The sequence below is a fragment of the Telopea speciosissima genome, chromosome 10, assembly GCF_018873765.1.
Source record: "Telopea speciosissima isolate NSW1024214 ecotype Mountain lineage chromosome 10, Tspe_v1, whole genome shotgun sequence".
In the NCBI taxonomy this organism is placed as follows: Eukaryota; Viridiplantae; Streptophyta; class Magnoliopsida; order Proteales; family Proteaceae; genus Telopea; species Telopea speciosissima.
Genome location: NC_057925.1, coordinates 5,862,190 through 5,886,256, shown reverse-complemented (window position 1 = coordinate 5,886,256; position 24,067 = coordinate 5,862,190). Strand labels below are relative to the sequence as shown.

General features: G+C 39.2%; 3 protein-coding genes across 4 annotated transcripts; all 3 read right to left on the bottom strand.

The window, feature by feature from the left end:
* Positions 1–3,113: 3,113 nt before the first annotated feature.
* Positions 3,114–4,987, bottom strand: LOC122641855 (pentatricopeptide repeat-containing protein At4g21170-like). Its single transcript, XM_043835170.1, has one exon. The coding sequence runs from the start codon at positions 4,962–4,964 to the stop codon at positions 3,249–3,251; it is 1,716 nt and encodes a 571-aa protein (XP_043691105.1). The 5' UTR covers positions 4,965–4,987; the 3' UTR covers positions 3,114–3,248.
* Positions 4,988–8,046: 3,059 nt separating this feature from the next.
* LOC122641856 (33 kDa ribonucleoprotein, chloroplastic) lies at positions 8,047–9,814 on the bottom strand. Its single transcript, XM_043835171.1, has 4 exons — positions 9,342–9,814; positions 9,131–9,232; positions 8,553–8,861; positions 8,047–8,461 (listed from the first exon to the last, which is right to left on the bottom strand). Exons 1-4 carry the CDS (start codon positions 9,768–9,770, stop codon positions 8,333–8,335), a joined length of 969 nt encoding a protein of 322 aa, XP_043691106.1. The 5' UTR covers positions 9,771–9,814; the 3' UTR covers positions 8,047–8,332.
* A 2,998-nt stretch (positions 9,815–12,812) lies between these two features.
* On the bottom strand, positions 12,813–20,337 carry LOC122641857 (U3 small nucleolar ribonucleoprotein protein IMP3-like). Of its 2 annotated transcripts, none has more exons than XM_043835173.1 (5): positions 20,178–20,337; positions 19,059–19,250; positions 18,732–18,839; positions 13,415–13,489; positions 12,813–13,189 (listed from the first exon to the last, which is right to left on the bottom strand). In XM_043835173.1, exons 2-5 carry the CDS (start codon positions 19,190–19,192, stop codon positions 12,958–12,960), a joined length of 549 nt encoding a protein of 182 aa, XP_043691108.1. In that variant the 5' UTR covers positions 19,193–19,250; positions 20,178–20,337; the 3' UTR covers positions 12,813–12,957. The 2 variants fall into 2 exon arrangements, with proteins under 2 accessions (XP_043691108.1, XP_043691109.1); XM_043835174.1 differs by having other exon boundaries at positions 19,059–19,222; positions 20,179–20,337.
* Positions 20,338–24,067: the final 3,730 nt, after the last annotated feature.

Genomic DNA, 24,067 nt, shown 5'->3' with positions numbered 1-24,067 from the left:
AAATTTAACCATATATCCTTTAATGTAGTAGTATACCCTTCCATGTACGTGCTCACATTCCTTCGTATTCTATGCACCCTCTTGGTAGTCCTAGAACCTTCAATAATTTTGTTTTGCCATGAGGTCACCTTTGTATAGGCTGAAGCTAAACAAGTAGGGGACCTTCACCTTAAATTTATTATTTTAATGAAAATATTTAGTAGGGGTATTTTGACAGAAAAAAAATAGTCTCTTCTTTGCATGTTGATTCCAATTGTGTATCGTGTAATGCTAAGGTTGAATTTGATTGACATTTTTTTTGGTCATTTTCAAAGTGACTTGCAGAGCCATTGGGCTTGAGGACTGAAGATATAACTAGCTGGCTGCAACATGTAAAACTTTGAAGATATGATGAAGTGCATGGTTTTCCAATATCTTTTTGTATTTTCCAATGGAGGCATCTTAAAGCGCTTTAAGGCAATGTATGCCATTGCCATCTGCTTGTAGGCTTTACACTTGAGGGTTTGCTCAAGCCCCAAATTTTATTTCTTTTACATTAAAACTACAATTTAAAGCTTCCCCACCATTTTTTTTTTCAAAAACATTATCCTCTTCAAAAAATAAACAAAATAAATATTTATGTAGAAACACACATAAAGGTGACCACAGCTGAAATCATTTTGGTGCTAAAGAACAGGAAGTGCAATAAAGGATAATGGAATGCATTATAGAATTCAGAGTTGTTTTATTGGTAAGAATAAAAATTTATACATCCATGAGGTAATCCCTATATTCACAAGTGAACACAACAGGTGGTCTTCTAAAACCCATTGAAAACAAGAATGCTCCCATGGAACCAGCAAGTCAAGTGTCCAATAATAACAAATCAAGAACAAACAAAGGTTAATGCTGCTTCCAAAGAAGTGCTTGAATAAAGGAGTGTGAGTTTGCCATCCTTTGAGAATATAGTTGTGTGGATTTCTTTTTTTGCTGGATCATCAAAAATCATCTCTTCACACTTTATCGCACTCCTACTTCGTGATTCTGTTTAAAAATAAGGTCACAGGTCAGATTTATAGGTGATCAGCAACCTACCAACGATTTTAGCTATCAATCAAAAGTCACCACGTGTCAATAAAACATTGATTAATGACTAAGTGGAAGTGTGGGGCGACCAATCCATACGACAGCTGAACCCTCTCATTTGAGCAGAATCTGTTACATAAAAAAACTCATACACGAGGAAAGGAAACAAACAAAATCAAACAAATACAAAGCTTGTTAAAGAACTTCGCAAACTAAATAAATCAAACAATGAAACAAAGTGCATTGCAGCTTCTGTACAAGAATTCCAGGAATGCTTAACATTTCAAACTTTCCTTTGTAGAATATTTAAGATCTCCCTTTCTGTATTTCTTTCCTAGTTTTAAGTTTTAACTCCAATAGATTTTTTACTATCAAGTATGGTAGTGTCACTATCAGAAAAGAGGGGGGGGGGGGGAGGGAGCATATGGTACAGGCTAATGGGCTATACATGTGCTTTGTTGTATTTTTGAGAGCATATTTGTTTAGTGGAAAGCAAAATACATGATCTAATAGAATAACTGAGTGGTTTACCTTCTCCCTGTTTTGAATTGTTAGTTGAAGTCGCTAATGTGGCATCTGTTGCTTCTAACTTGGTATCCATTGACTTTTCTTTGGAAGGAATTCCATTAGCGTCAGTCTTGGAGGAGTCTAAAGTGCTCTCTTTCAATGGAGCATCAGTTGGAACCACTGCTTCTGAGCGATTCAAAGAGTTCTGGGAGCTTTTCTGGTTTCTTGCTTTGTTGGATTTCCCCACCATTTTCACTACTGTAATTTACAAAGGACGAATTGAGTAATTTGAACCAAAACACCTTCACTTTCATTTAATAAACAAAAATCCAACCCCAAGACCACCATTAATACATCTAAATATGTGGTGGGGCAGGAGAGGAAAGACAAAGAATGAGGAACGGAAGGAGTAAACAGAACATTCAAAAAACTACATTAGTCCAGCTGCAAGGGTATATGGCGGAAAACACAAGTAGTAAAGCAATAAAATAACACTCTTTCTATCTAACCCCCCATGAAGAAAATAAATCAAACTACAACCCTGGTAATCTTTATCGCATCAGATAGCCCATTTCACCACCAAAAGAGAAAATACAGGAAATTCCAGAAAAGATTTTAATGGTCTTGGTCTCATGTCCCCTCATTAGCATTATTCACCCACCTACTCCACACTAAAACAAGTGAAGAGGGCAGTAGGGGGAAGGGTATCCATTTGAATAATCACTCGTCAAGCTCCATCAAAACCAGGTGAATGTTACAAGAATCGATCAAAACAACAACATACAATTTGCAGGGCGGCTAGCCATATCACAAACGCAGAAAAATCAGCAACTTTGACTATCAACGAATATACTGTATCAAATATCTACATGAAACAAACATGACCAAATACATAGTAATCCAAACAGCTGATACCTGAGAGGTAGAAGAGTGGCTTCTGTGAAATGGATGATCGTACACCGGCAACTTCACTTAGAAGCATTTCAAAAGCCTTCTTCATTAGGAAAAGGATTTCTGCTATCGGAATAATAAATCTGTCGAGTCCATTGGAGCTGTTTCAGCGATTATTACTAGATGATAGAGGCTCCACTTTCATGCATTAGACTATAAATTTGGATATAAGAAGTGGTGAGTAAATTAAGGCAGACTCCGTAGCTTCTTTTGTTACTTGTTAGCCACCACAAGGACAGTAACTATAACAATAAAAAGTAAAATGTAGAAACATGTGTGACTTACTTCATTCCATTAAGGCTGCGTTTGGTAAAAATTCTGCTCTTAGAAAGTACTTTTCTTGATTCTGCTCACAGAGAGTAATTACGGGGAGTAGATTGGCGTTCGCTAACCTGGTGAAAAAATTCTTCCGAAATAGGGGAAAAACAAGAAAACAAAACAAAATGGCGTTTGGCAGACACTTTAACAGAATCACTTCCAACACTCATCTATATTTACGAAAATGCTATTTCACTTATATATTTACAAAAATGTCATTTTCACTTATATATTTACCAGGTCTACTTAGAACTAAAAGTCAATGGTCCAAATTCAAGATAAGAAATTTTCCTCTTAATAACTCATCTAATATGATGCTTAAGTGGGATATAAGGGAAAATATAAGATTATCTACATTACACGCATCCTAGAAGACTAAAATTTTCAGTAAACCAGCAAGAATATAGTTATACAAATTGAGATATCAAACGTTTGTATGTTTTTTCATCAGGTTTAAGCTTCATCTTCAACATCTCGTCATGAATCTTCATGGCTTTCCTCATTTCCTCCACCCGACAAAGTCCCCTAATCATAATTGAAAAACTTGCACTGTTCACCACATTTTGTGTTCTCATATGATCAAACACCCTGAGTGCATCTCCAATCCTCCTTTCTTTAAAAAGCTCATCAAGAAGCACATTGTAAGTAATTACATCCAAACTTCTTCCTAATTTCTCAACCTTATCATGCAAAGCAAGGGCTGAATCAATCTGTCTTTTAGAGCAGTAATGTTCTACTAGTGCACAACAGCAACAGGAATCTGGAAAGAACCCTTTTTCCAAAGTTACCATCAGCAGTTCCTCTGCTTCCCTCCATCTACCTTTGTTACACTGGGCGGCTATGATCTTGGAAAGATTTGAAGCACAAGGAGTAAATCCCTTCCTAATCACTTCCATTAATAATTGATATAATTCTTCTGATGGCTCCTCGTTACAGACTACATCCACAAGTGCGTAGATACTACTACGACTAACTATAATGCCCCTTTCCCTGATAATACCATAAACCTCTATTGCTTCTCGTAATCTTTCTTCCTTAGAAAAAGCCTTTAGTATGCACCCATGTGAAACATCTTGTAGTGTGATATTGTCAGCCCTAGCTTTCCTAAAGAACATTTCAGCTGCATAAGTCTTCCCCAAAGAGCAAAGTTTCTGAATGGTTGGATCATATTCCGAGAAAGGAATTGCTGGAAGCAAATCCTTTGCAACCATTTCTCTAGTTACTGTCTCAACAACTCCAAGATCACCAAACTTACAAGCCCCATCAAGGATTGAACTGTAAGTACCAAAACCAGGAATCAGATTCTTACTATGCATCCCATTCAAGAGATCAATCGAAGCTCGAAAGCTCCCCTTTTTACAGTAACAGTCAATAACTAGATTATACATAGCAGCATTACAGACACCCAAATTCAACAATCTCACTGCGTTCTCGAGCTTCCCTTCATTGCAGAGAAGACGACTAACCAATGACCAAGTATAGGAATCCGGTAAAATTCTGTAACGAATAATGGCAGCATAAAATTTCCAAGCCAATTTTATATCTCCCTTCAGCTGCAAAGCATCCAGCAACGAATTGCAGCTGCGGATACAAGGCAGATATCCGGAAGCCCTAACTTTGCTAAATATCGCTAAAGCTTCGGAAACAAGACCCTTGGTGGAATAACGTTCTAGAACAAAACTAGAAACAAGAGATTGAGAGTCTCTACCTTTGCAAGCTTCCACCATTAAATCGAGGATCGCCGGCGCCGGTTGGGATGGAATTAAAGAATCGAACAGAGTTCGAGCGGGTTGCAAGGTTTGGGATTCGACTAAAATCCGAATAACTTTACAGTGAGACTTGAGATCTGGTTCAAACCCAAGACTAGTTTTGGCCCAATTGAAGAATGCAAGAGAGATTTCTGCGTTGTTTTCGATCCTACGGAGAACTTGGAGGAAGATGTCGGGAGTTAAAGCGAGGGATAGATTGAGTTTACCGAGAATTGAAGTCCAATTTTGTCTCTGCAAGAGAACAGATGAGATTTGGGAGGCGAGACGCTGTCCTTTGATTTGATTCCGCCATTGGAAAGAAGCTGTGGAAGCAGTTAACTCCCTCATAACAAGGGTAGAATTTCTCGCAAGCATTTGGGTTCTGGTTCTCCGCCTGTTTAGTGCTCGTCATTCATAAGTTTATCGGGGAATTAGCTCAGTCCTCCGACACAGAGCAGGCCCGAGAGAGAGAGGTGAAAGGGAAAAAAATTTGGCTGGCTACACTTGTTGCTACCCTGCTGGCAGCCAAGGAAATGAAATAATTCACTTACCCTGTGGTTTCATGAATGCCCTCCTAGGCTATGTTTTAGTAAAATTTAAAGGGAGAATGTTCTCTGTGCCGCAACGCAACTTGCATCCAGGCACATGGGCAGCCTGTGCAGGGGTAGGGTGATCATTGTGCCCACCCCCATGTGCCTGGGCGCAGCCTGTGCTACAGCATAGAGAACAACGCCCCTTTTTTAAAATACCTTTTAAGATAAAAAATTATCGATTTATCAGTATTGGCGGATTGGTACTGCATATATGTATCGGAGATGGGAACAATTTCGGTTGCCATCCGACGTATCAGACAGTTTTACCATAAAAAGTAATATAACAACAAACTCAGCCTTAACCCAATTTAATGGGGGTATTTTGACTCTAATGTAGGTAGTAATACCAATACGGTGGTACCAGCCAATCGACTCGAACTCGAGACCTCCTGGTGAGCATGGGCATGAAAAGCACCACAGCTCACCAGCTTGCACTACTAGACAACTGTTGGTGTAGTAATACCAATACGAATATCACATGTTCTTGAGAATGTTTCTGTTATTATTATTACCGGGCAAGTCCTCGAAGTAGTAGAGGGCTTTAAAGGAATTGTTGATGTACATCAATTGAGTAAGACTTTATACCACAATACCTGCAGGTAATCACATTAGCGGGTTTCAAGTTCTTTTTAATCTATGGATGAATTCAGGTGTCTAAACACAAGAGGTGCTCACAGGGTGTGGAACTCTGCTCTACCTCGGAGTGCTTTCCATCTCTCTCAGATGATGTGTTCCCATCTGTTGTTAATAGAGTTAACATGTTCCTAGCTCATAGTGTGTACTGTTCAAGCCTTGTTTATTGGTGTGTTATTTCGCTATGTTCTCATATTCCCTCTAACACTCATATTCCCTCTAACACTGAGAACATGTGGTAACACAGAAATCAGCCTCACAGAAAACTGGGTTTAGCAATCAATTTGGTTCGTTCAGCAACTTGGTTCTAAAAGTTTTGAGTTCCAGCAAATTTTTCTTCTTCTGTTCCTTTCTCTTGTGGACTTATTCTATCTCTTCAATGCCCTTCTTTTGACAGTGAATAGCTGTGTAACCTGGTCATTATGTTTCCTCAATCTTCATTGTAATTTCCAGTTCTGAAGAATAAGAGTGCTTTGTTTTCAGAGTCTTTTTCCCCCATGACTTGCATTCCATGGAAGATTCTCTTCTCACTGACAGTCATGATATTCAGTGACAAATCTCATTGTGTTTGCAAGATGTAAAATGTTTGAGGTATGCTCCTCTTCAGTTGATGAGGGTTCAGGCCCATTGGAAAGACTTGATCAACTGTAAATTGTACCTTTCAGGAGGAGAAACTATTTTTCTTGGGTTACACAATTCTAGCATGGATGTACAACCTTTTATTTTTATTCTGCTTTCAAATGGTAACTGAACTGCTTCTAGCTTGGAATGAAAATTGAGAAGGGTTCTTGTTTTATAGCAAATGAAAGGAATAAGCTGGTAATTTTAGTTTTTTACCAAGAACCATGACCAGAACCAAAGCAATGCAAGTTTCGAACAAAATAATCAAGTTCAATTGCTTAGGTGTGATATCAGAAGTTTCTTCTTCCAACTTTCATTTGTTGTCCATCTGTGTTCGATGCAGCTATATGCACTGAAAAATTGAGTCACACTCTCAGGCCTAAGTTTCTCATGTTTAACACAATTCTCTTTTTCATCTGTTTTTTTACATATTTTTCCAGCAATAATGTGTTAAATCCCCCACAGCTCAACAAAGGAATTCCAAGAACACAGTTGATCTGCACATCAGCTATAGTAAGAAAGTCCTTTGAGAAATTGCACTATAAGGGATATTAAGAGCTGATCCAACATAATAACTTGCTCAGTCGACATATTTTTTCGACTCTTGGTGTTAACAGACCTGGGTTCAGTGCTTGCTCACTGGTTAAACAAGGGCTGTAATCTGATCCAAGTTCACTTCAGTAGGGTCCCGGGAGGGGGTGGATGGGAAACGGTCCAAATCGTTGGCATTTTTTGCTCAAAATTGCCGCTCTTGAGACTCAGACCCATGACTTCACGCTGCCAGCCCAAGCTTTCTACCATGGCACCAAGTGACAGCCCTTGGCTAGATACCAATATTCTTGCTTACAAAAAGAAGAGCTCTTCATATTCTCTATCGCCAAGCATATGTTTGCACCAACCAAATGAAGGTTTATGAAGATGTTTGTCTGTGGATTACATTCTGTGGAGACTAGTTCCTTCTGCTTTATACCAGGAATTAGGAGGAAATGAAGAAGTCTTTAACTCCATAAAATGGCATGTTAGAGTTTATTCCATGAACAATCAGATTAGATATTTAGTATATCTACTGGGATGCATCAAGAAGGTGCTGTGGTAATTGTTCTCTGGATTTATCAGGGGATTGAAATTGCTGGATATTTATGGAGAATGTTGAATAAGCTTGGCAACTTATAATTGGAACAAACTACCATCTGTTCTCCATTAAGCTAAATGCTTAAGTAGACCCACAGACTCTGGATGTGGAGTGGTTTATGCTCAGATGTGGGTATGAAAGTTATAAGGTCTGGTAAGATCAAGAATACGAGGAAAATTATGACATATTTGTAGGACAGAGCATAGGAGAGTGGTTCATTTAATATCAGTTTTTACTACTTACTTTGACACTTTTGGCTGATCAAGTTCTATGCATATGCACCCTGTTTTAGTTGTCTACTGTCAATGAGGACCTGGATGAAACTGCAAGCATACCTAATGCTGTTACTACCAATATCACAATAAAGAGCCAATGAACTGCTACAGAACAAGGAACTTAAATTTGATACTATTTGCTCATATATGATACCACCCATTTTTAACAATCCCCATTTGAAAGAGGAAGGCAAAGACATCCATCCAGAATCTCAGAGAATTATGAAGTAAATGGGCAACAGTCATTGATTCATTTGGTTTATAACTTATAAAGCCGATAGTTATCAAACAACTCATCTCACTACAGAGAACTACGAACAACAATGTCTACTTCATCAAACTTACTTGTTGCTTTCTATCTGCAAACACTGATTTCACAAGGTTTCAAGACAAATGCAGCTGGAGGAGCAGAAGGAAGACAATGAGCTAAGATGGGCAATTTATTTGTGCCACATTGCCGCCTCTCACTCCCTTGCTGCTATATTCAATTCAATACGCACTGACGCTAGATTGCATTTCACTGCCACGGAGATCTGTTTCTGTACCTTCCGCAAATGGAGAAGCAGGAGTAGTTCTTCCTACAGCTAGACTCAGTCGAATGGGTCGCCCTTCAACCTCCTAATTGCGTGTTCACATCAGGCACATCCATATTAAACAAAAGAATTCAACAATTGAGATGCTTAAATTGCAATTGTTATGTGAAGCTTACCACTCCATTCATGGCATCCAGGGCAGACTGTGCCTCCTCAGCAGATGCAAACGAGACAAATCCAAAACCCTTTGATCTGCCGGTTTCTCGATTATAGATGACCTTGGCACTCATTAGTCCAGGCTGATCAGCAAACACATCTCCCAAGCCCTGGGAAGTGAGGGCCCAGTCAAGGTTGCCAGCATATATCTTGTGAGGAGTCTCAATGAAGCTCTTGTAACTACTGCGGATTTTCGGTCCCATCACCTCCCTCTCACCTCCCCTTGGCACTTCTGGGAAGTTCACCCTCACAGTTCTCCCTCCTACTTGCTGCAAGTCAAATCCACCCATTGCCAAACCAACAAAGATACCACCACAATTAATTAAGGCAATCCAGGGTGCCAATTCTTTGTACCAAATAGATGAAAGTCAACTGGTGGTTATGCAAAGAGGAGCGTAATGGGTGGTGGCTGGAGCATCTAATGACCCAAGAAGAGTCCAAGAGTGCAATATCCTTCTGATGAGTCTTACTGTGCGTGCATGTGTGTGTGGGCAGGAAGTCTATATTTTCTTGAATTGAATTAAGTTGTGATACTTACAGCTCCGTCAAACATACTGATGGCCTCTTTGGCCTCTCGACCGCTGCGCATCGTCACAAATGCGAAACCCCTGCTCCTGTCCGTCACTCGATCATAAATAATCTAAAATTCTCAGGGAAAAAGGAGTAAAAAAAATAAGCGAGGAGGAAGAAGATGGTAATCAAGCATAAAGAAAGAGAAGAGAGAAGGATAAAAGTGCGACTGCTCAAACCTCTACGGAATGAACTCCGCCAGCCTCGTTGAAGATTTCCGCCAGTTGGGAAGAAGTCATAGCGAAAGGTAGGTTCCCAACATATAGTCTCCTCTCTTCAATAGCTGATGATTCCTGCAGCTCATCTTCTTCTATTTCCGTTGTTTCGTCTTCTTCTTCTTCTTCTTCTTCTTCTACATCATCCTCAGAGACTTCGTTGTCGAAGGCAGCTGAAGCGTAACAGAAGTGAGCGTGAGAATGAGAGATTAGGGGGAGAAGAGGTAAAAGTGGGTTCCTGGTCTTGATTTTTAAAATTTGCGATATCTTGCTCGATGCAACTGTGATGGTGATGGCTGGTTGTTCTAAGGAGAAGAAATTAGTGATTCGGTCATGGAAACGAGCTGAAGATGAAGTGGTAGTAGAGGTAGCAGCGGTGGCAGCCATGGCCATGATGGATTGGCCGAGTGGCTCGCAGAATTGTCGAATCCAAAGAAGAAGATTCCTAAGTCCTCACTCCTCTGCGGGTGAGTGTATCAAATTGGTGTCAGAAACTCGACGGGGAGAACGCAGAAAAAAAGGCTAGAGAGAAGATAAGGTGCTCTTCCTTTTGGTTATCTATCTTATAGCAAAATTCTGTTGTATCTATTGCGCTTTTCAACTTGTACGGGCAACTTGCGCGTCCCGTCAGCCTAGCCGTTGGATGTTTATTGGTCACTCATTGGATTCTCCTCATTAGAGATGAGACGGATCTAAGGTATAAGCTATGCAAGTCTTTCCTCTCCCCTCCTCTTTGTACTTACGGGTGTAAGTTTGGTCCCAAAGCCCGCCCTGTGCCTGAACAAGGCTTGGTTTGGGCTAGGGTTGAGGTCTCAGACTAAACCCAGGCTCACCCAACCCTGTATTAGATTATGCTTTACAATTTATTGATTACATTTTACAATTTTTGTTTAGTATCCAATTATCTATTGGTTTACCAAAAAAAAAGAGGTTAATTATTTATTAAACAAAAGAATTTAAAAGTTTAAAATTTGAATAAATTTTTTAACCCAAAAAACAAGTCTAATAGCCAATTGAGTATGAAATAAACCAATATATCCAATCACATGAGACTGATCAATCAGGGCTAACTAGGCCCTAGCAAAAATCAAGGCCAATTAGGGCCAACCCATCCTGATCAGGGTCAATCAAGGCCGAGTTGGGCTGGACTGAATCCGACAAGGTTGGGCTTGGGTTGAGCTAAGAGGACTCAGGGTTGGGCTAGGGTTTTAAAAAACCCAGCCCTATTTCACCCCTATCTGTACAGGAATATTCAAAAGCCTTTATTGAACATGACTATGCCACTTCAAATGATTTTCTCGTACCTTTTCATGTATCGAAGCTAATTCCTTTATCTTTCCTTTTTTACGAAACATAAAAACCAAATCATCGTGCAAATGTCTTGGTAACTTCACTTAAGTACGAATACCTCCAACAAACAACCTCCACAAAAATATTACAAATTTGGGATGAATCTTTAAAGACCAAACCATCCGCCAAACACAAGTAAACTTAGAATTATCCACTAGTGAAACCAAATTTTTAATAAATAGATTAACACCAACTTTAGTTGAAAATTTCTTATTTTTCGTAAAGCAACAATCTAAAAATCAGAGACAAAATTCATACTCAATGAGATCTTAAGTATTTCCCTAAAACCATGAGAAGGAAATATAGCGTTAATTAAAGACACGTTTCAACTATTATTAACAATGAGACTTTATTAATATTATTAGGAACCATAAAGTTCTCCAAGGATGGAAATCCATGGATCATTTCAAAGTGAGATATCCCTCCCATTCCCCACACGCCCACACACCATAATACGAAAATAGGGTAAGATCTTAGCAATACTATTCCACACAGCAGACTCACATTTAGCACTTGTAGATTCATGCAATAAGGAAATATAAGGATTATATCTTGATTTCAAAACATTAACCAATAAAGCATCTTTAGCAAATAAAAGTCTCCAAACTAATTTAAGTACCAATGCTACATAAAGAAAAAAAGCCACCCCCCCCCCCCCCTTCTCAAATCATCTTTGGAATATATAACCTAGACCAGGACAGAAGAGACCATTGCCTACTTCCACACTCCACACCTTTCTCAAAGCCAAGTTGATGGAATCAAACATTTGACAAACCTTTTTGGGGAACCAACAAACACAGACATCCAATAAGTAGATATAGAGCCTAACATAGATTTTTTTTGGAATGCATTACTAACCTAGAATACATTCCAAGAATGAATACCAAACAAACACAAAATTGATATGTAAGGAAAAGACAGAACTAGGGTCCCATTTGATATGTGCCACATGATAGCTAATATTTGAAACTGGCTAAGACAAACCTTAATTCATTTCTCCTATTTACTTAACAATGTAAGCTTTCAATCATTCTACATTATTCTTTTCTGTTCCTTACTACTATTAGTAAATGGTCTGATCCAGCAAAGCTGAAAAGTACTCCCCCTCCAGTATATTAAAGGTTACTCTTTCCCATTGTTATAGGTATTGGTGGCCGTATCAATCGCTTTCAATACTGGTACCAATACAATACAGATTGGGCTGTATCATGCCTGCATTGCGTAAATATCCAAAAAATAAAACTTTCTGGCCAAACATTTCCGATCTGTATAGTATCGTATCAGTATCAAGTACAGGAAATACCGATTCGTATGCGTCAATACGATACCGATACTTAGAACCATGCTTGCTCCTCTCTGCTTTTCTGGTAGAAGGGAACTGTGCAGAAAATGACAAAACTCCTCACTTTTACATGATGGTAGTAGAGCCAAAGGAAGATAGATTTTGTTAGGTGCAAAACACAGTTGATTGCTACAGCAGTTGGAAGCACAGGAAAAAGAGGGCTTCACAAGTAAGCATGTAGTAGCTGGTGAAATTATTTGCCAAGTTATTGAAGAGAAATCTTGTTTATTGTATTTAAAAGGTTAACAGAGAATGTCTTAGGCTACAATGGCATATTGATTCTAACTAAGCTGATCCATCAAACCCAGACTCTACCTCTGCATTCTTCCAATACAACCACAATTATCCAATACGTAGTTCTGGAATTCATATGTTATATTGATACCACAAGCATAATAATGTGACTAAGAGACAGACTAAAATATTGGCTAAGTTTCTACAATAAAGAAACCATAACAGAAACTAGAGTTCCTAAATTGTAATTCCAAGTCCTGATCCATACCTTTTCCCATTGAAACCAATGAGGTCCGTGTTTAGCAAAGATGAAACGTCAGCACCAATGTACCTCCCCAAAGAGTAATTTTTGGTAGAAAATCAATAGTTTTGGTCAACCAACTTGGGAGAAGTTTTTTCTCTCTCCCCCCTCCCTCCTTTCCCTTTTACAACTTTGATGGCTAATTTGAATTACTTAATACTGCACTGCAGTGCACAATTTGAATCACTTGCACATCATCCATTTCTTAAACCAGATGATCTCAACATATCCATTGCATGGTGGACAATCCAACCTCTATGTGATTCATTTCCAATACCCTCATTAACTTACCACATGATATTGAAACTGGAACAATAACAGGACCACTCAAGTAGATGAAAGAACATGCATGCTCAGTTCATTGCATCATAATCATCCAACTTCTCATTGTACTCTAACACCTTCCTCTTTATCTTTGATGAATCTACCCATGTAACAAAGTCTTCCATGTTCCTCGTCACAAGAAATGCTGGGTCAGTAACTGTTTCTGGACCCACTCTAATATGCCCCTGTTCAATATATGTTACTGCTTCTTTCAAGTGCTCTGCAAATTTCAACCTCACCAGGACAGTTGATAGTCTGCGCCTGCAAACATACACAAATGATAAGGCAAAAGCTGTCAGCATAACAACCTAATAGACTTAAGGCTGCTGATAATAGGCATCACTAAAAGATGGAGATGGAAAACAAAGTAGAATATCCTTCACATCATCAGTCACCAGGAGAGGATAACTGCATAGGATCCCCATATTTGTAACTTTCAAAGAAAGGATTTACGAGAGAATCTAAATGCATTGGAAGAATGCATACCTGCAAAAGGACGACACAGACAAGCGATCACACAAAGCCAAGCTCTTTCTGGAGGGAATCACGCCGATATTATAGCTGGCATTGATATGAGAACAGCATCAAAAGAAATATGTGGAAAAAGATAAGTATGGACTAATTGTCAGTGAAATTAAGCAGGCTCAAGTATTCTGATGTACTTTGACTGTGTTGTGTGTAAAATTCCAATGGCATTAATTAAAAAGAAGTAAACATAAAGACAAAATCAGGTTTTCTCTGCATCTATTGTTTATCCAAAAATAAAAAGGCAAGTCATTTTAGATGAACCAACCTGATAAGCTTATCAGGGTGGCTCACCAATTTAAGCTACTTGGCGGGATTATGTGGCAATTCTGACTGTTGTATAGATAGGTTTAGGATTAGATTTGTGGTGCAGACCAATTAGATATGATGGATCTGATTGGTCTGAGGTAATGGGCCAACGGATGGAAATAGGATGATAAGATTCAGATCTGATGGTTCAGGCTGCAAAGATTTGATCTTCGATCTAACGGTTAGCATTTAATATGGTAACTACAGGATCTTAACAACAAATTTTCAAAATTAAAAGCAGAAAAAAAATCCCAATAACTGAATTGATGGGAGAAGTTGAGAGGGAAGAAAGAGGTGGTCAATGGGTGGACTAATGAGAGGGAAGAGGGAAAAAAATATATATTTCCAAAAAAGATAGGATCTGAAACTAGAACAATGGATAAAAGAGAGAGAGAGAAGGTCGTCGATTAGAAGAGGAGAAATAGTAGGAGAGAGACAGATGAAAACAGGGAGAAAGCTTACCGTGGGGGATGAGGGAGAAATAGAAAGATAGGAAAAAGAAAGAGAAGAGAGAGGAGTGATACTGGGGGTGGGTGAGGACTGAGGGGAGAGAAGAGACAACTTAGCCAACTACCAAACAACTCAAACTTTCATTACCAACTCAAATCCAATCCACCGTATGGGGGTATGATGCTTATCTGAAGAAAACAAAAGATTCTAGATCAACTCAATTTCTAATAAAATATAATATCTTAGACTTTCCTAAAAATTTAAAGGGAGAGGGTTCCCTAAAAAGCAGTGTGGCCCCAGCGCCAATGGGAGTGTGAGCGGAAGCATCAACAGCAGTGGGATTTCCACCTTCCATGGGGGGCGGGGCGGTCACTTCGCCCTCACCTTTGTTTGGGTGTAGGGGCCATGCTGCCTTTCAGGCTTCTTTTTCCCTAATTTAAAACTAGCTTAATAGACTTCAAAATCTAGGACTCATGGACAGCTAGTCAACTTTTCTAACAAAGACTCTAGCTGCCTAACATTACTAACAATAGGATTCTAGGACAGCTAAAATAGGATGACTCCATCCATGAGACCCACTAATAAAATATTAATTTTTGTGCTCTGCTCAAGACCCCCCACTTTGGGCTTTATGCTTTCATCCCATTACAATAATAAAGACCACAAACTAAAGCCCAACCCAAACCATTACTAACGCATGACCCAAATTTAAATCGGGTCTGCATTATTCCATCCTTATTACAAAGATTCATCATCGAGTCTTATAATGAGGGAGAATCTCCACCACTCGAACAATATCCATGATCCTCAGATTTAATGGTATGATGTTCCAGCACTCTCACAATCAAAATCAAGATTGGCAAACTTTGCCATGTTCAAAATTTGAAGGGGGGAGAACAAAATCAACAACTCAGCCTTATCCCAACTTAATGGGGTCGGCTATGATTTTTGTTAATCATAACCAAATGATCCAAAATCCAAAAATTTGACACAAAAGAGCAGAAATGGATTTATCCAGAGGGTGGGGGTGAATTAAATCATAGAGACATTTACCTGTAACACTTTCCATAACCCTTAAACCATAGTTATCAAGGCGTCGCCATGGCGTCCAGGCTCCTTGGTCACCTTGGACGCCTTGCCGCCATGGCGGTGTCGCCTTGAATTTTGCCCCTCTAAAACGCCATGGTCGCATTCCCGCCTTGATAACTATGCCTTAAACCCTACAACAATTGTGGACAGATCATATTATGCAATGCAACAACCCACATAAATCATCATCATAATTCTGAATCACTAAATCAAATGATTCAGTAATCCAACACTAGGATGTATAGATTTGCAAAGGATACTCTTTGAACAGTTTGTCATAGTAGCGCTTCACAAGCTTTTGCTCCCAAGATGGATCCATATCATCTTCCTCAGAACGGATGAACCTGTAGCCTTCTCTAATTTCCAATGGTCTTAATTTCCATAATATAATTGTCAAATTGTGTAGGTTCAATCGAAATCTTCTCTTGCCGCTTCAAAACTCCAACTTCAATTGCAGTCATGGTCTTCTCTGGAATATCTCCATGATGCAGTCCAAGTCCATCGATAGGGCTATCAAGTATCAAGTAGGCCAAAATATTTGGCCCATCTCATTGGTTGAATTCTGCCCATTAATTCCCATTCGAATTCTGCCATATCTTGGTTCATACTCTGCCCCATCAAGCCAGCAACTGAAAGAGTATTTTCAGATCTCGCATGGGACTCAAGACAGCTTGTGGAGATTGAATTGAAGCCCAAAACACTGTTCACGTGAACAGTGTCCCAACCCATATTTTCCTTGAGTGGGCAATGGTTCTAGAAGATTCAGTGGGGTCCAAGGCAGTTTACGTGGAGGAGGAATAATCAACCTTGTATTTTTTATTAGCATCCATTTTTGTCCTTTCCTTATTCATGCAACAGCCATAGTTAGATTTAGTTTCTATTTTAAGTTACTATTTTTGTAACCTTGGCTGAATTAGAAGTTTCTATTTTTATTTCAGTCCTCTGTTCCTTTTAGTTGGTTTAGACTAAGTTAGGAATTTATTACGTAGGGATCAAGTCTCAATTATTTCCTTGTACGAGACTTTCTAGATACTTTCTCTTTTTGCAATCCATGCATCAATATAAATAAAGAGAAGGGGCTGGACAGATGGTCACGATTTTGAGATTAGAGAAGCAAGTTTGTTGCAAACTTTGGCTGTGAGATGCAGTGAGGTGAGAGGCCCAGGGCAGAGTGAGAAGCTAAACCCATTCTATACCCATTCTTCTTCTTCCTTTTTCCCTTCCCAATCAATACCTTTTTCTCCCTTGTTCTGGGTTTATTCTGGGCATAGCTGAGATCATTTGAGCCTATTGGACGCTACTGGTTTCTTCAATTGAAACCCATATTGAAGATCAAGTTTCTGTGGTTATAGTTGCTGATCTGAGGAACCATACAAGCACCTGTGATTCTTCAGATTTGGGGATTCTCCCCAAAACCTTAAGGCCAGTCGATCTCAGCCACCAGTGATCAGTTGTGGCTGATCTTTTGGGGATCAATCCATCATCCAAGGACCTCCATTTGATGAAGAAGAAACGATGTTCTGTAATCAATTGTGTGCTCTACAAGAAATCTCCTAATTGTGCCCTAAATCAGGAAACGGGTAAACTGAAATCAGCCCAATGAGTTTGCACTGTAATTTTGAGAGTTATTTCATCCTATTAAGAACTAAACCCGACTGGAATTTGAGACCTTACAGTTGACTATTGGTTGGCGTTCTGATCACATTCAGTTTTCTGGGTTTACCCTCAGTTTATACCCTGCAAGAGTGAAATTGTGCTACTATTTCCCCTGCAACTCTGATTTTCCCCAGCTTCCTCTCTTCTCCTAACTGGCCCTCCACCACTAAATACTTGGGATTCAATATCACTAGCACTAGCAACTAAGTAAGGTGCACAATACCAGAGTGCAGATTCCAATCGGTCTCCTGACCCATGAGAGTCCTGTGTGGATGACACCATTCTCTGCATTGTCATTGGTGTGGCATGCAGATTCCTCCCTGCACTGGCGTTGAGGGGAACCCTCTCCTAATAAAAAAAATAGCAAACGAAATAAAAGCAAGTTTAATTCAAGATTCAACACAAGTTCTGATGAGCAATTGTATTAAATGGCCTGAGAAGCAGTGTTCCTGGTGGGATTCCAAGTTGGAGGTAGCTGGGATAACTTCTCTGCAGTAAGTGAGATACCTACATATCCTTCTTCCTTCTTCTTGTTTCTATTTTTTATTACTGCTACTAGTCCCCATAGTTGTCAAGGCGTCTAGTCGACGCCTAGGCGTCCAGGCGCTTTGGTTGATTTGGTTGCCTAAGCGGGGCACCTTGGACGCCTTGGTCGCCTACTTGGTGTCGGCTTGCTTTTTTACCCTCTCCAGCACCTTGGGTCGCCTAAACAAATTGTGCTGCTGTTAAACAAATTGACGAGATGCTCCCATCGATCCAATACTAAGAACAGGGACTGAAGGTTTTATCCCTACCTGCGGTACAGTTCTGTTTGAATTTTCTCTGCACTCTGCAGCATATCTCAGCCCTTCTAACTCCAGTTATGGCCGACAGATCCATCCCATACTTTGAGAGTGTAGTTCCCTAATTGGGCTTTCCCTTTGATGGTACTCTCAGCCACATAAATAAAGAAGGTGATATAAAGGATGAAGTTTCACAGAGAATTAAAATAGGATGGATGAAGTGGAAAGATGCATCCTTAGTGTTGTGTGATTGACGTATTCCTTTAAAACTTAAAGGAAATTTTTATAGGACAGTCATACGACCGGCTATGACGCATGGTGCGGAATGCTGGGCAGTCAAGAAGCATCCTATAGATAAACTCAATGTAGCTGAGATGTGTATATTGAGATGAATGTGTAGCAAAACTAGGAATGATCATATTAGAGCTGATTTAGGAGTAGCTCCGATACATGATAAGCTACAAGAAAGTCGTTTGAGGTGGCAGGGCCATGTTCAATGGAAGCCTTTAGATGCTCCAGTAGAGAGAAGTGATTTGATTCATATTGAAGGCTAAAAGAGCCAGGGAGACCTAAAATGACTCTAGGAGAAGTGGTAAGGAAGACATGCATAGCTTAGGCCTTGTATCAAGTATGACGTCGAATAGAGTTGATTGGAGTGTAAGGATCCATGTAGCCGACCCCATTTAGTTGGGATAAGGCTGAGTAGTGGGCAACAAAGCCAGTTAAGAAGACTCATAGCACTTATAAGTGTGATATTATGGTGAGGAAAGTGAATTGGTTCCCTTTTGTTTCTAGATAAAAACATTTAGTTTACAGTAACAAAGGAAGTGTGGTTGAAGTGACAAAGAACAAATTGTACAATAATGTAAAGTAAAGAAATTAGAAATAGAAATAAAAGAATCAATAGATGTGAGACTGAGAGTCCAAAAAACTAACATTTATACATTAAAAATTCCGTTTGGACAGTTCACTAGAAACTAAGCAAAACTCACAGCTTTTCCAGGAGCATTTCAGTCATCTCGATCCGAAAAGGATCTCGTGGGTCCATCTGCTTCAAGATGTTCACGAGCTTCGGCACCATTCTACATAAACCCGAATATCTAAAATACAAAAGAAGCATTAAACCTATTAAAACTCTTCAAAATCTAGATATAACAGGCAAGAGAAATGATATAAAATTGTGAACCCACAACTCAAAAGACCTCCTTTGTTCTTTTCCTCCTCTAATATTGAACACTGATTGAAACTTCAAAACGCAAATCAAATAATTGAATTTTATAATCGAAGCGAGAAAATCACTTGAGAGTAGAAGAAATTACTTTTTGTAGTCATCCCGTCCAGTTACATGGTAACGATGCATAACATAAGCCTCCCTATGTCCACCTTCCCTCTTCCATTCTAGAAAATTCACCTTCTTCAGAAGCTTCTTCTCATGGAACTTCAGCTTCCTCATGATTCTTCCCTATAACAAAGTGGAATCAGTCTATTAAGGCACAGAGACGCACTCACAGCGCATGCAAAGTGAGCAAACAGAAGAGAGAGTGAGAGACAAGTTTACACAAAAACCTGGGTACCAGCAAAAGATTCAAGGTTGACATTGCCCTACCCACAGTTAAAACAAGAACGGCAAAAAAGGGTGTTCGGTATACGGTCAAATATTTCAAGAACGGCTAAAAAATGAAAACAGATGGTAAAAGTTTTAAAGGTCTAAATTTGAACAATATACGAGCACACATTGAGAAATAATTACCTAAATGCCTGCATCCAAATTTCAAAGCAAATTATAACAGCCAAAATAAATGCAGATAGTATCCATATTCCATTCCAAATTTCACAATCCAAAACACATCATCCAAAGATCAATAAAAGATCCAAAATACATCACTCCAATATCAGAATCAACTATAGCACTTCCAAGGAGTTTATTTGAATTAAACATATCAAGTAACAATAACTAAAATTATTTCAATCTCAGAAGGAACCGATTATTAAAGAATTGGACTATAAATTGCTAAACTTTCAGAAGGGATTAACAGACTGCATACAGAATTCTAAAAAAAAGAAAAAAAAGAAAAGAAACGTTGCAATATACAAAATTACAGATTACAAGTTGCATCATATAGAATTACAGCATGCAAATCTCCGAAAGGATGTACTAACAATATTGTTAAAGCAGGCAACAACAGGGACAGAGAAATTCGAGACATTGCAACCCAGGAGGCTTGGGATTTACTCCTAGACAGACAATATTCATTGTAAGCGATTTACTCCCTCTCTCCCTCTTTGGCATTGCAACTCAAGAGGCTAGGAACCCATAAGAAATTTGAGACAGATATTAATATTTGAGGGCATTTAACCATGGAGCACTACAGTGTCGCACGCCGGTGTAGCCCACAGAGTGTGGGAGATAATAGAGAGAGAGGTTTTAAGATTTCTAACCTGTTTCCCGAAGGTCGCTGCTCGGCTCTACAGTCCACAGACTCCACACCACTCCACGGTGTTACGTTGCTGCTCAAGCACGACTTTAGGTGCTGCCGCTGCTCTGGCGGCGCTGGGAGAGTGGGAGGAGGGGAAGAAATGAGGGAGGAAAGTGAGGGTTAGGATTTTAAAACGACAACAGAAACATACGGCAATTAAACGGGTCAGATGGCAATAATAAATTTAAAAAATCTGGTATAATAAAACGTGTACGGCGAAACGAGTTGAAAGATGATTTTTAAAAATGTTATGATTTTTTAGATGTTTTGATCATAATTTGATAATTTCGCAAGTTTCGACTAGAAGAACATCATGAGCAAATTATATGCACCCCTCATGTTTGAAACAATAACAGAACATCTCTCGTAGTTTCAATTTTTATGTATTTCTTGATTCATGATGTCAGTGAGGTGTTAGTTTTGAAAGGAAAAAGACAGTTTTATCCTTTTTATATCAATGACTTAAATGAAATAATATTTTTTCTAATAATAAAATGAAATGAAAATACCCATTTTAGGATCTCACCAATGGGCTTACGTCATTTATCTCGATCATTCGGTCAATGTTCCACAAGGTACTGGTAGCTATGACCTCGGGCTCTAGACCTATAACCAAAAATTCAAATTAACCCGAGTTTTTGAGCACGGGTATAACCCTATACCCTAAACTCTATATCCTATATCCTATACCCTAAACCCATAACTAGATATTATTGTTTGCATGCCATATATGTTGAATGTTTTTGTCAAAAAATCTTAACTTAATGCAATATCGCACTTAATTCATGCACTTACATTTAGTTTTCATTTATAATTCTTCTGTGCATTGTAGAGTTGCGCACGCATGCATGTGCGTGCACACACACACACACACACAAAGTAAAAAGTTCTTTTATAAGATCACACTAATTGATTTATAATTGAGGAAGAGTTCTCTGTGGGTGAGGGTGAGCCTGCGCGTGCGAAGGACTATGGAGGTAAACACGGAAACATCAACAAGACGAGCATTTCCACTTTTCATGGGATGGGGCAGTCATTACGCCCCCTCTATGCCTGAGCACAAGGGCTATGCTCTCCCACAGAAACCATTTCCCTTTTATAACTTCATAATTGATTACAATGTTTTTCATTTATTTTTGTTTTAACTTTTCTTAACATCACATCGAACCAAATATGGTCCAAACAAAAAGGCTTAGGGAAGAATACATTTTCTCATGAATATGCTGATGGACTTAAATTAAGCATCGTTCAAGGTGGTTGATGCGCTTATAGAATACAATAAAGAATTTGAAAACCAAACAAATTAGACAATAATGTTAGTATGTTTATTATCAAATAATACATACAAGTGGGATTGACATGGCTGAATCATTTTGTTCTCGATAGCCATTTTCAAAAAATAGAGATTCCGTACGAGTGGTGATTTTTCCCGTACCCTATCGTGAGAATGTTTGTTGCAAAACTACATATGCATTGAGGAAATGAGTGTCTAATGGCAACAAGCATAAGTATCCCCAAATTCATTGTGATGATTGACTTAATGTGTTTTGAAATTGGAGCAATCCTAGAAGATATTCAATTTCTTTAAATTTAATTCTTAAAATGTTAGGCGATCAAAGAATAAACCAACACCTTTTTTGGTAATGTTTAGATGATATTCAGTGGGGTGCCAAATTGATAGTTACTTACATTAATGTCCTATGGTATAGTAGTAATTTTATGTAAGAGGAAACATACCAAATCGAAATTTTCCGATTTCGAAAAACTGATTGAAGCTAACGTGGTGTTGCATTAAGAAACCTCCAGCGGGTCCACCAAGGGTAAAGACCTGCACAATACAACAAACGGGCAAAGGGAGGTGAGCATTAACGGGGGATTCTCCGATGCTTAAGTTAGGTCTCTCTAGCAAATAGATGAAACAAGTGACAGTTTCAAGAGTTCAGTAGTGTTTCTTATCTTTGTTCTTCTTCTATTTTCCTTTGTGAGGGGGGTTGCCTTCCCATTTATAGGGCTCGATCCCCTTGGGGCGTGATGTCGACAAAGAGGTCTTGATGTGACCAATGGAAGAGTCCTCCTCTGATGAGGAGACGGAGTGTTTCTTCATTTTTGATGTGGAGAGTTCTTCGTTGGGGGTGAGGTCCCCTTTTCTTATGAACATCATGGGAGGCTCATAAATGCAATGGTGAGTTGGAGAGTGGTTTCTTCCATTGGAAAGCGGTAATGTCCATTGGAATACTGTTTTTGGTAGCCTCTGATGTGCTTAGGCCTTCTGTCATACAGCTGCCCCTAGTGAGAGGTGATGTCTTGGGGTATATAGGGCTGGCGCTAACAGGTTGATTGACCTGATAGGCGTGCCAGCTTCTTCTTGCTTCCATGAGGAGACCCGTGGACCTTTTACCCATGGATCTTTGGGCGGGTAGTTCTTCTTCGTCTTATCTGTCATGGATCTTCAAGCGGATAGTTCTTACCCATTGACACTCCTTAGTTGTCCTCTGGTGCCACGTGTTGTGAGTCTATTGGATGATCATTGTATGGTATAACACGTAGTATACGATATTCGAATCTTACATCTCAATACGGATTTAGGCTTACCTCTTTAGTGCCGCAATCGAAGCACCTCGCACGATTCACAACACTTGAACTCCCAACCCGTAAAAATAGGAATCAATCTCCACTCAACCCTTTTATGGAGAAGAACACAATGAAATCCTCTCTCGAACAATGGCAACCTCCAACACTTGGAGAGAGTAAGAGAGAGGAGAGAGAGTGTCTGTGGTTTTGGGAGAGACTCTTTCGCTCAAAATTAGGGGTGTAAGTTTGGTCCGAGCCAAACTTGGCCCACCTTGAGCCCAAACAGGGTTTGGGCTGAATTTTTCAACCCTAAGGGTGGGTTAGGGTTGAAATTTTCAAGCCTTGGGTCAGGGTCGAGTTGGGCCAGGGTTGAGGCCTCGGGCTAAACCCAGCACAACCCGGCCCTGTGTTAGGTTATTCTTTATAATTTGTTGTTTATATTTTACAAATTTTGTTTAGTATCTAATTATCTATTGGTTTACCCACAAATAAAAAACTAATTATCTATGAACGACAACATTTACAATTTTAAGATTGGGCTAAGTTTTTTAACCCAAATAAAAATCTGATAGTCAATTGAGTATGAAACAAATCAATATCCAATCACATTTATCTAGTTTTTTAATGCATAGGATGAAGTAAATAGAAAAAAATCAAGGCCAATCAGGGCCAACCCGGCCTAGCTCGGCCCATTTAGGGTCAATCAGGGCCGGGTTGGGTTGGGCTAAGCCCGACAGGGTTGGGTTTGGGCTATTGAGATATCTTAGCCCGACCTAAGGCCGGGTTGGGCTAGGGTTTTAAATAACCCGGCCCAACTTTACCCTATTTCACCCCCGATGAGCTAAAAAAATGTGTTCTCTTTGCTCCTTAGCATGATTTATTCCTTCTTAGGATTGCTAATGCCAAGTGATGCAATCCTATTAGTTCCTACACTAAGACAGCTTACACTAAGTCATACTCAACCAGTTAATAAATAAATTATACATAAGTGCACTTTAGTTTGGTAATAACCATAAAACCCATAATTGATAGAAAACATTACATGTAGACCTCTCAACTTTATAACATTTCACAATGGACCTCAGGACATGGAATTAAATTATTATCAACACCCTACTCCATCAACCAATTAATATAAAGTGTCCTGACCACTGATTGGACAATAAAATATTTATAAAATATATTTATTAGATATATTGGTTATACATTTGTTGTTATCACTTTACAAATAAACCATCGAGCTCGGAATTCGTCTAATCAAGTTAAGGATTCTCTCTCCC